We start from the raw sequence: 12417 nt of genomic DNA, 5'->3' as shown, positions 1-12417 counted from the left end.
AATAAGGTGGAACAAACTTTTGTTGTCCTCTGTTGCCCTCACACACCCCAAGAGGTGTCATGCTTCATCATCGGGCAGTTGCTCCTTGTAGGGCCAGCGCTGCATTCCCCTACGGGTCCCCCGAAGAGTCTCTTTGTCGGAGATCTTTTCAAAGACTGACGGATGGTGCATATTATAGGTATATTGGTTACTGTTTCGCCTTGTTTGGTTTAGAGGGTGCAGTTTCTTTTTATTATCCCGTGCACTTTACATTCTTACTCTGGTCCTGACGAAGCGCCAATGACGTTTATGGCGACGCAGATGCGAAACATGTTGACCTATGACCTTTAGACACCCGGCATAGTGTGCCTCTTGGGCAAGTTTTTAGGATTTTATTCAGTGATTTATCTGCAAAGGGTTTACAATATATACATACGCTGCATGTTTACCCTTAAAATATTTTCACTAGCTTGCACGCACTTTTTCACCCTCACTGGACCGACACTCCACACACCCACAGGCACCATCTGGCAATTTTTGAAATATTCTCCGACAAAGAGACCCTTCTGGGGACCCGTAGGGGATTGCAGCGCCGGCCCTACGAGGAGCAACTGCCCGATGTTGAGGCATGACACCTCTTGGGGTGTGTGAGGGCAACAGAGGACAACAAATGTTTGTTCCACCTTATTAGTGGGTCACATTTACCTGGGATATTATTTTTCTTTCTTTTATATTTTTCTGTTTATCACTTTCCCCTCCTTTTTTCTGCACGGGTGACTATTCACGCCCTAAAGCAAAGGGGGACTTTTTGCACCCCGCTAGGGAAACACTGTCCTTTTGTGATAACACTTGCTACACTAACACCACCTCTGTCAAAACTTGTTTACCTTTTTAATGAGATCAGCCGATCTCATGTGTTCCACTCATGTGCTCTATTGAAAACATATTCAAAAAGAAAAAGGAACAGAAAAGTGTTAATGTTGTCTGTCTTTCATCTGACTGTATAGTCAATAATGTTTCAATAACGGGGACCACTTACTTTTTTGTCAGGCGGAGACCACTTCTACGGCCATTTACATAGTTTTGAAATGTCTTAACAGGAAAGAAGAGGGGGGGGGGGGGGCGTGCCTTGGATAGCCAGCATGGCGGACATGTGCTGAGTGAGCTCCGTCCAGCCCGCCATAAATCCTTAAATCATCCTTACCCTCCGATGCAAAACTGACCACAAAATGACTCCCCAGTCCCGTGGCACAAGCGGCATCACCCTGAGGGGCTTTGAGACATCTCTGGGGCCCGTGGTGGTGTAGCGGACTGTCGGCTGAGACACATGGGGCCAGACCTGGCTGACTGGAACGCTGCGCTGAACGCTGCCGGAATCCGTAGCTGGTGAGAGCGAGTCAGCCGCAGTGCCGTCTATCGATGAGGGAGCAGAAGGGAGTGCCCCGGAGGATGGTGGACACGCAGAGGCGGCAGGTGGGGAGCTGGCCGCTGCTCTGGGGCATATCCTGAGGCAAGGACTGGCTGAGCGGCTCGGCGGCTGGATCAGGCCGCTGAGGTGAGGTGCGGCGCGGGGGAGCGGGAGTCGCTGTGCATAACCTGTGATCTATTAGCCCCTTGGAGGTGCCTGCCCCCTCCTGTGACTGTTTTGGGGACCCCCTCAGCGGCGCTGGGGGCACAAAGTACACGCGGCCTGTGGGCCTGGTGAAGAAGGGCCTGTCTCCCTGGACCGCTCTTCCCCCTTGGCCTACGCTGCAGGTGGAGATCGGCGGCTTTGTTGCGCTGAGGGAGTGGGGCCGTCTCTGCTGCGGAGGGCTGTGGAGATCCCTGGAGGGTCCATGGGTTAATATGGGCCCAGCGGGTGTAGACCCTCTTCTTCCCCCAAGGATACTGCCTCAGGCTGCAAGGGGCACTCTTACTGGAGATCAGTTGGATCGTGGGGGTGCCATCTAGTGCCTTCTGGGACTCTGTGCTGGCGGTGGCCGGGGCACACCGGGGGGTGTGCAGACAGGAGGCACGTGACCTCCTGGACGAACTGCGGTGTTGAGGTGACACAGGCGATTGGGGGACCCAATCTGGGATTCGGGGCACGGTTACCTCGGCGGTCGATCAGGCCATACTGGTGCCACTAGGGGCCTTGGTTAGGTCCAGAGTGACGTGAATCCCTGGACTACTCGCTGGCCCTGGTCTCGGGACAGCTCCTTGTAGGCTCTCCATCGGCGGTTGGGTCGTGCCGCTGGGGCGCACTGTTGTGCAATCCCTACTCCTGCTCCCTCCTCTGATCTCCTTGGCTTGCGTGGGGAGTCCTGAGAGCGGCCATGAAGCGGGCCAAAGGTGGTGGTTGCCCGGCCATGCAAGGCCCCATAGACAAATACATCTGCGCGGGAGTGGCAGCTGGGACGCTCGGAGGATAGCAAGGGATAATGCCTGATCATGCAGCACTCATGGCGGCCATCACCCAATCCAGGGACATGCTGGATGGGAAAATTGGAGCGGTTGGCTCTGATGTCATGCTGCTGAGACAAGATTTGCGCAAAGCGGTGTCACGCATTACTGAAGCTGTAAGCACGTATCTCCGGAGTAGATGATGTTACCTCCCTAAAGAAAAACGTCACTGCCATAGAGAACGTGCAGCAGGGGCTTGCAATGCAAGTGGAGCATCTAAGGGACGGGCCTGACGCAATCCCCTCTGATTTGTTGGGTTTCTGGAGGGCTGTGAGGAGGGCAACATCGAAGGCTTCCTCACGCAGTGGCTGGAGAGCTGGCTCCCCCCAGAGGCCTAGTCATGGTGTTTTGAGGTTGAGCGGGCCCACAGGGTGCTCATGCAGAAACCCCCGCCGGGAACTTGCCCACGGACACTTATTGCAAAACTGTTGAACTACCTTGATCATGACACCATATTGAAACAGTCCCGGGCCAAAGAGCCCCTGCTCTGTCAATGCATGTATCCTTGTTTTCCCTGACTATACGTGACTGGTGCAGCAACAGCGACAGTCATTTATGGCAGTGAAGGCTCGCCTGAGAGACCTCCAGCTTCCTTATGCTCTCCTGTTTCCTGCCTGCTTACGGGTGATGTACCACTCCCACACGCACTTTTTTGATACTCCAGAGGAGGTATTCAAATGGATTGAGACGTTGCGGGTGAGGGTGCACACGCCGCCTGGAAGGGAATCCAATCCTTCATCGAGCGAGATGGCCAGGAAAGGTCCCTGGGTTCAGCTGAAGGGCAACAGACGGTCACGGTCTCTGCGTCGCTCCCAGTCCTGTGGTGCTTCCTCTCGGGGAGGATCCATATCTGGGCGACAGACAGTGGCAGATGGATGTATGTATCCATGCGGAGCTGCGGAGTTCCAGACTGCTGAATTCTAATCGGAGCGAATATGACCAGGGCCGGTTTCTCCGCTAGGCCCTTGCTGGCGGGGGACATGCCCTGGGGACATGGGCTGCAGTTTGGGGATCAATTGGTTGGGGCGGCTCCCGTCCCCCCGTTGGGGATCGGGGCTTATCCCCGCCGCAGCAGATGCTTCAGTGTTTTTGAGGTGTAGGGTGGGGGGTTTGTTGGGTGGGGGTTGTTTATGTTCATAGATCGCACATTCGCTGATACTCCACTGCTCCTCCCGTATGTACCGAAAAGTCCCCATATTTGCTATAATGGTAGATGTCCGACCAGATGGCCGGTACACACCATAGGTGGCAAGTGACCCCAGGTACCCTCCGTATTGTTAGTTGGAATGTCCGCTGTGCCCTGGACAAAATTAAACGTGGGGCCATACTTAAAAAAATAAAGTGGACTGGGGCTAATATACTTATGTTGCAGGAAATACACCTCATGGGTATGAAGGCCCTTTGCCCTCAGCGATATGGGTTCCAACAGGTCTTTACGAGGGTTTCACGGGGGAGCTATACTGATACACCGCAGGGTCCCTTACATCCATGATAACCAGTGGACAAATACACAGGGGCGCTACTTGTTTCTTCGGGGCAAGATCAGTGCGGACCCCCTGGTGCTGGGTAGTGTCTATGCTCCCCCTCCCTTGCAATGGAATCTGCTGGAGCGTCTTATGACCAGGGCCGGACTGGGACCCAAAACAGGCCCTGGCAAAGTGCTCGGCCGTTCTTCGGGGTGCTGCCGAGCTCTTTGCCAGGGTGGGTTTTCTACCGATTTTGTTACATGGACGATTTTTCAGCAATAACGGCCCTGTATCAAAAACGGCCCCCAGGGGCCCAAAAACTGGCCCACACATGTGCCGCGTACCGGGTGATTGCCCGGTGCCCGCTACGGCCAGTCCGGCCCTGCTTATAACCTTATGGGCGGACATGCCTGATGCAATCTCTGTGGTTGGGGGGGACTGGAACGACGTCATGGAGCTGGCCAGGGATCGATGGCGGGCTGGGGGTGGTCCGGAGAGTGGGCGCACCACGAGATTGCACTCCTTAGTGACGGGACTTGATTAGGTTGATGTATGGTGGTGCCTCCACTGCGATAGCCGGGAATTCACCTTCCTATCTGGAGTCCATGATTCCTACTCCAGAATTGACTATCTTTGTTCCCAGGGTGACAGTGGGTAGGGTGGTGTCGGCACAGATTCTGCCCCGGGGCCTTTCAGATCACTCTCCAATGGCCCTCACACTCCAGATCAAAGCAACAACCATTCCAATGGCGCCTTTCTGTATGGCATTTACAGAACGATGATTACAAAGAACATATGGTTGAAGCCATTGATTACGACCTGATGGCCAATGTGGGGTCTGTCTCTAGCGCTGAGACTCTGTGGGAGGCATTGAAACCCACGCTGCCGGGGTGGATATTTCCAGGTGCGCGGCAGCACTTAGGGAGCGTAGGGAGGAGCTGCTGCAAGAGGAGGCAGGAATAGAAGCACTTGAACGTAGGAGCTGGGAGGCAGAGGGAGGCCGGTTTAGGAGACAACTATTTATGCCCCAACAGAGCTATGCGGCTCTTCTAATGGACGACGCCCGCCAAGCCTGGCTGGTGACGCGTAGCCGTGTGTATCAATGGGGGGACAAATCCAGCAAGATGCTGAATCGACTGTCAAAGAACCTTCCATTTCCAGGCCCTGCTGGGCTTCTTGGGTCCAGTGGGGGGAGCCGATTACGGACCCCTCGGCCATCGCGCAAAGCTTTGCCACCTATTATGCAAACCTATATGCCACCCAGAATGCCTTTCGGCAACCATCATAGATAAATTCTTAACTGACCTACCACCAAAAACCGTATCAGATGAGGTGAGAGAACAGTTGGAGCTACCACTGACAGACAAAGAATTGGGCACAACTTTGGGGGAACTCAAACCCGGGAAGGCGCCGGGACCCAACGGGTTTCCTGGCAAATTTTTTAGACACGATTTGTGCAGTTGGCCCCTCACTTTCTCCCTGTGGTGGAGGCGGCTTGGGAACGGGGCTCACTTCCCCCGGACTGGAGGCATGTGAAGGTGGTGGTATTCCATAAGCGGGGAGGCCCCCAGAGCAGCATGCCTCGTGTTGTCCTATTTCCCTCCTAAATGTGGAGGCAAAGGTTCTGGCCAAAGCCTTGGCTAATAGCCTTCTGCCATACATATCCACCCTAGTACACCCTGATCAGGATGGGTTCATGCCCCAAAGGGCAACCAGGCACAACATTAGGCGATCTCACATGGCAATGGCAGCTATCAGGCAGTTGGGGGAACCAGCAGTGCTCCTATTGGCCGATATGGACAGGGTGTTTGACTCCCTGAGCTGGGTGTATCTATTTGCCTTGCTGCGCAGACTCAACTTTGGACAGCGATTTCTCTGCTACTTAACGCTGTTATACACAGATCTGACTGCGTTGGTGCGTGTGATGATCTCGCCCACTTTTTCTATCAGGCGGGGTACGCGGCAGGGCTGCCCCATGTTCCCATATTTATTTGCGCTAGCTATGGAGCCTTTAGCTGCATGGGTGCGCATGGATGGGCAGATTCAGGGATGTGAGTGGGCGCCAGCCTGTCCGATAGGATCGCATTATATGCAAATGATCTCCTCTTCTTCCTTACAGCAGTAGACAGGACTGGGCCGTGGCTATTGCACATTATGCTCATTTTTGGGGAGACGTCTGATCTATATATGAACCCCCATAAGTCCACATTATGAATTCCGGGGGATCAGATGGGAATGGGTGCGTGGACTTCCTCGGTTCGGTTGGCGGTGGGGGGACTGATATACCTAGGTGTGGCAACGGATTCCGTAAGATCTCAAAATCTGGTTCTGTATGCCCCTGTCATTATATGGCAGATCAGCAATATTCAAGATGGTGGCGCTTCCCCGGCTCCTCGATCAGCTACAAAATCACCCATATCAGATCAGGCCCCGATGGTTCCGACAGGTGAACGCGGCGCACGGGCAGTTTTTGTGGGAGGAGGGAAAGGTGCGCGTAGCTCTGTGCACATGCTTCTTGTCCACCTACTGCGAGGGGTTAGCATCCTCTGATGTTCTCTCGTACTACCAAGCCTCGCATTTGCTGGTTCTCAACGAGTGGTGGTACGGCGATAGGGGAGACCCGGCATTTGCAGTCTAGCAGCAACTCATGGGGCACCACTCACTACATGCAATTCTATATTCCGCTCGTTGGCGGGGTTCACTGCCGTCTGTTACACGGGTAGTGTTCCTGATTTGGAGGCAGGCGCTGTGACAGATGGAGTGGTGGAACACTGACTCTGGAAACCCCCCTCTGGGATAATGGGTGCTTACCCCAGCTGGCGGCTCTGCAGGGGTTCAGAGGGTGGGACAATATAGGCATCTCAGTCCTGGGCGATGTTATGAGGGGCCGGATGCTCAAATCCTTTCAAGACCTTCAGAAAGAATTTCTTATGCCATGATCCCAGTTTTATCGCTACCTTCAATTTTGACACGCCCTGTCCTCTTATTTAGAGGGTTTGGAGTCACTACCAGAATTCAGCCCACAGGAGGCAAAGGTTTTTATTGGAGATTTACACAACATGAAAATTTCACGGATTTACCAATCCCTGGTTACTCATTGCTCCCCCACACTACAGAAGCTTTGGGGGGGATTGTGAAGAGGATGTGGGCACACTCGGAGGAGGACTGGACCGGGCTTTAGCAACAAGGCGGAGTCGCGGCCATAGTGATGCGACTCCGCCTTGTCCAGTTCAAGTCCCTACACAGGGTTTATTTTACTCGAGTGCGCCTATGGAAGGCAGGGCTGATCGCCTCTCCCATGTGTCTTTGCTGCAGTCGAGAGGAGGGTGCATTTATTCACACAATCTGGCTTTGTCTTTCCCTCGACCGCTTTTGGAGAGGAGTGTTTGCCTGCCTTTCAGAGGTCCTGGGGTGGGGGCTCCCCCGTACACCGCAGCTGGCCTTTCTTCATGTCATGGAGGGAATAGGAGCCAATATTTGCCAACGACACCTCATGCAATTGGGTTTTACTCTGGCGAAACGGGACATTGCCAAGGCATGGAAGGCGCCAAGGGCTCCATTGGTGGCCGCATGGAAGAATGGGATAGACTTCTGTATGGGGCTGGAGCAACCTATCACTGTCGCCAGGGGGTACACGCGCAAACACTACAAGATTTGGAAACGGTGGGCGGACTATCTGGGACTGTTGATAGACCCGCCATCAGTAACAGAAGTCCATCCTTTGGGATAACTCATATGTACATCTTTTGGACTGTGGGGGTGCATTGAGGGGGGGGGGCCCAGAGGGGTTCACCCTTCTTGCTGTGTTTACATACTGTGGACAGGATTATGCGGATTGTGTGTGAACAGGGGGGAGGGGTGGGGTGGACGGGAGTTGGGGTATTTTATTCAGTGTTGCTTATATATGCTTACCCTGGGCATAGTTCGTGTAGTAGGTCTACACGTAGCTATGCAAAGTGCACTTCCGCACTACACGAACTGCGTAGTGCACTGTGCAAAATGCTGTTTGCACTGATTGCACAGTGACGGATGCTTGTCCGCACTGTGCAATCATGCAAACTGCATTTTGCACAGTACAAGCTGTCGTTTTCTGCTACTAGAGTACATTTCTACTCCAGCGGAAGCTTTCTCAACGTGGACTGGTAGTTTCTCATTGCAAGTGATCGCGAGCATACGATACCACTCGCAATGAGAAACCTGACCTCCCCACATTGAGAATCTCGCCGGGAAGTTTATTTTCCATGCTCTGGATCAGCACCTTGATGTTGCTGATCGCGAACGAGGAAAAGGTCTCTCCGGGATGTCCTTTTGCTCGCTCGCTGTCGTCGACTTGATGTTGAGGACAGCGAGCAAGCAAAAAAATGACCACTACACGTGTTTGCACTGTGCTACGTGCAATCCGCTAAGTAGCGCAAACTACACAAGCGTAGCGTAGTACTTCTCCCAGGGTTAATATATGCTTTGTTTCTATTGGAAAAAGTCAAAGTCCTCATCTCTGTATGGTTTGATAGCGCATTTGCCTCTGGGGTGCAGAGCTCTGCAATACATGTGTAACTTGACAAATAAGATTTGTTTTTAAAAAAAAAAAGGAAAGAAGAGGAGTTGTTCCATGAAGGTCTGAACAGTGGAAAAGAAATTCCATTGGAAAGGTTGTCGCATAACCACATATCTTTTCAATTTTTTTTTAGGCATACAACGCTGTCTCAGCTCTCGAAATCTAGTTAAAAAATAATAATGAAACTGTGGTATTCACACGATTCTAGCCCCACTCATGAGGCATGATCTGTTGTTTTTTTATTTTTTTGCCCGCGTCACACAGTATCTTTAAGAAATATCTTAAGCAATGTAAGCGACCGCATCAATGTAACAGCCTTTGCCAGCACAAATCATTATTTACAAGCGTTCTCAACACCAGGAATCCATATGTTAGTTTTCAAACCCGCTTTTCACCAGAGGCTTTAACACGCTTCTTAATGCGAGTTTTTCTTTTTCAACGATCCTGCCCAGTATGTTGGCATCTGCAAAAACATGCACGCTGCCTATTTTTCATCATCTTTATTCTTTAATTTCTCAAATTTTATGATAAAACAGGAAGGCAATTGCACGATGGGAAAAGCCTACGCGTTTCGTCCCTATTTGCATGGGACTTCTTTAGGGCACCACTCCAACTCGTGGGAAGTCTTATCTTTGACCAAATGTAAGATGCCAAAGTCTCTAGTGTACAGTTAAACCTCCAGTGTCACCTCTTTAGATCCAATGGTTCGTAAACCCATCTACAGCACAATCTGATTTGACTACGGTACCCCGTTTCCTTACACGCTCTCCTCGTGATTTCTTATTCAGTAATTCAAAGAGGAAAGATTATGCTAATGTTCACTCAAGGAACATCTTAGCAGGCATCAACTTTTATCCATCCCGTCCGCACTTTTCTCTGACCACACGGGTGTGTAATACCCCCTGCTTCTCGTATGAGTCTGTATTCACCATTGTCAGGGACATGGGTTTACCGTAGTCAAATTGAATTGTGCTGTAGATTGGCTTCCTTAGGCTCACAAGGAAAGGCGGCATCTCCGTGTCCGATTCTGGTAGTTGTGTTCTGAAATCTAGCAACTTAAAACGAGACAGGGCATTAGCTAGTCTGTTCCTAACTCCTGCTACGTGCTTCGCTGTAAAGTGAAGATTCTCTGTGAGGCACACCTTAATTATAGATGTGAGAAGGTGCAGGACGAGTGGGCTCTGCGCTGTTTGATTATTTATGGCAGAGACTACTGATATGTGTGACCAAAAAGTTATTATGCTGCTCGATAGCTGAGACCTTCAAATATGTAATGCCCCATTAATGGGAAAGAGCTCAAGGAATGTTAGGTTCCTGGTCAAGCCTCTCTCAACCCAGTCCTCTGGCCAGTGCTGCATACACCACATGTTCCCCAGGATGGCTCCAAACCCCACGCTCCCAGCAACATCTCTGTACAAGGCTACTTCTGCATTACTCTCTGCAGGGTTTTATTTTAGCTTCCATCATATCACTGAAAGCTAATTGATCAGGTAGAATGGTTAAGTCACCATAAAGCAGACAATCATCAGCTGTGTCATTTTGAAGAAGGTTCATTTGGTGCATACATAATGCCCATTAAGTTCATACCTTTCACAGGAAAAACCTGTTCCTTACTGATGCGCCTGGAGCCCTAGCGACCCTCTGCCCCATCATCAACACCTTGCAGTGGACTTCCTCATCATACAACTCCATCTCTGCAGTACAAGGCGCAGAGAAAGCGCAGACTCGAAGGAGGAAGGTGGAGTGACAGTCTTGGGTGATACCATGGATAGTGGGGGAATCTGTATTGTTCTCGCTCTCAAACACAGAATTGAAACCGGTGCACACAAGGCTTTACCTGATGACAGGAGACTGGAACTGGGCATTTGATGTGTGGTCTGAGCATGCCAGGTTATACCATGCAAGCTTTGGCAAAATCATTTGTTTATGAGGCTACCCTTGGTATGAGAAGTCACTTCCGCAGGGCTGTGAAGGCAGCCGCCCAGCACACTGTCTTTGCTAATGTGAGACCATATGCGAGAGCAGTTTGCATGTTCTTTTCATAGGACACAGATGGTATTGTTCCTTATGGCTAATGCTTATCCTTGGCCTTCTTAAACCAGGTGCCGTTCTCACTCAGCACGCTGTTTATTGGACGCTGCATGGTGTGTGAAATGACTGACTGGTTTTCTTGTGCTCTTAATGCTGCAATTTCTCACCTTAACCTTTTACTTTTTTTCTCCTCCTCAGGGATTGGCTTTGTTTTTGGCTATCTGGAAATCCTACTGGGTACGTTGCTGGGTGTGATCTTGCTCATGGTTTTGGCAGTTGTAGCTTCCTGTGTGCTAGTGAGAAAAAGGCAAGTGAAGAGAACTGTAAGCCTATGCGAGGAGAACGATCTTTCTGGGCAGCCGCACAGGCCAAGGCCATCATTTGCGCACATGTCTATCGACTCTGAAAACACGACACACAGGATCTTTCCTGTGGTAAAAGTGGCCACTGTTGAAAGACAGCCTGCAAGTAAGCGTCTGAGTGACGTCACGAAGGTCACCGTGGAAAAGTCTGAGTGCCTCTGACATTGAACTGCACGGCACCATGTATGAATATGAAATACATGTGTGGCTTTGGGACCCACAGCATGCCTGGGGCCCTGCTGATTTAAATGCTTCTATGTAATCGCCAAGATTGGAATACGAATTGCACCCCCTGAAAAAATAAACAAAAGCATTAAGTATCTGGGCTTGTTGATTTGAAAGAAGCAATAGCTATGGTCTAGTGTCTCCCTCAATGTGTATTAATATTGACTATTTTGTTAGGGTTTTTATATGCCGCCGCGGCCTGTGCAGGTAAGAGCAGTGGAGCCAGGTGAGGTGGGAGGTCGACGGACGATGAAGAGGGAAAATTTCAATAATCAATTTTCCATCTTCATCGTCCGTCAATCTCCCCTCACCTGGACCCACCGCTCTTGTCTGCACGGGCCGCTGCGCTTTACATGGTATTTTGAAAAACTACAAAGGTATCAATCTAATTGATATGCACCTACACTAGGAGTGTGTGAAATTGTGTTAATTTTATTTGTGAAATTGGGACAACTTTGCTGAAACTACACGAATGGCTCAAAATGTTTGCTGGCAGCATATTTTGCATAAAAGTCGTTTAAGACACAGGAAGGGGACTGGTTTGAGCAGACAGTGTCTCAATTCTGTTCAAGTGCTTAATTGATTAAAGAATAAGTGCTGGTGTCGAAAGTTTTCTTAGGAGCCCGCCACCAGCGCTGCTGTTTGCCCTGGACTGCAAGATACCAGGGATATCTAGTGTTCTTTACACTACACCCCTTTCATTCACCACCTCACACTCCCTGCCCGTTTATCTCTCCCTAGCAAGTTATTTTTCATCCCTATTTACTCTTTGTCACTGTTTTTCTGTCTTTCTCTCCCTCCTTGTTCCCGCTTTTCTGCCTTGCTCTGTCTTGTTCAGGTTCAGTCTGATGATTCAAAAAGTCCCAGTCCCCACAAATGTATGATGGTGGGCCCCACCTCCAACCACTGACTCAAATTAGGCACTGGAACCACCCCTGCCAGCTAGCACACAACATTTTATAATGCGAAATGTTGTTAATTACGCTAGTGAAATTGGAATATTTCACTACTGTAATTAAGTTTCAATTGCCTTAACATATATCTCACTTGATGTACTCCCAACCCCATTATCACTTGCCAACACACGGCTAGCTTATTTTTTATTCAGCCATTTCCATGTGAAAACCCTCGACATTCCACAATGTCATTTTTGTTTCCAGTTGCAGCAGGTGCAGGTAAGAGCAGTGGGGCGGGGATGGGGGGGGGGGGGGGAGGGAGAGCTTGAATTTGGCAGACAAGGGGAAAAAAAAGAAAACCAATTACATTGCGGTGTGCGCAAGGTAAGTGGTTTTCTTTTTTTTTTTTTCTTTTTTTTGCCCTTGTTGTCTCTCAACTTCACCCTCCTGCCTTCCTCCGC

General features: G+C 50.5%; 1 protein-coding gene across 2 annotated transcripts in view; it reads left to right on the top strand.

The window, feature by feature from the left end:
- Positions 1–11172, top strand: part of LOC147709030 (uncharacterized) — a 200615-nt gene extending 189443 nt beyond the window's left edge. For both annotated transcript variants that reach the window (XM_086927635.1, XM_086927637.1), the window contains one exon: positions 10672–11172. In XM_086927635.1, coding sequence (XP_086783761.1) covers positions 10672–10997 — 326 coding nt within the window. In that variant the 3' untranslated portion in view covers positions 10998–11172. The remainder of the gene's footprint in view (positions 1–10671) is intronic.
- The last annotated feature ends 1245 nt before the right edge of the window (positions 11173–12417 follow it).

The sequence above is a fragment of the Lissotriton vulgaris genome, chromosome 6 (genome assembly GCF_964263255.1).
Source record: "Lissotriton vulgaris chromosome 6, aLisVul1.2, whole genome shotgun sequence".
NCBI classification, from domain to species: domain Eukaryota; kingdom Metazoa; phylum Chordata; class Amphibia; order Caudata; family Salamandridae; genus Lissotriton; species Lissotriton vulgaris.
The sequence above is the reverse complement of the archived record's forward strand: the minus strand, read 5'-3'. Positions and strand labels throughout refer to the sequence as shown.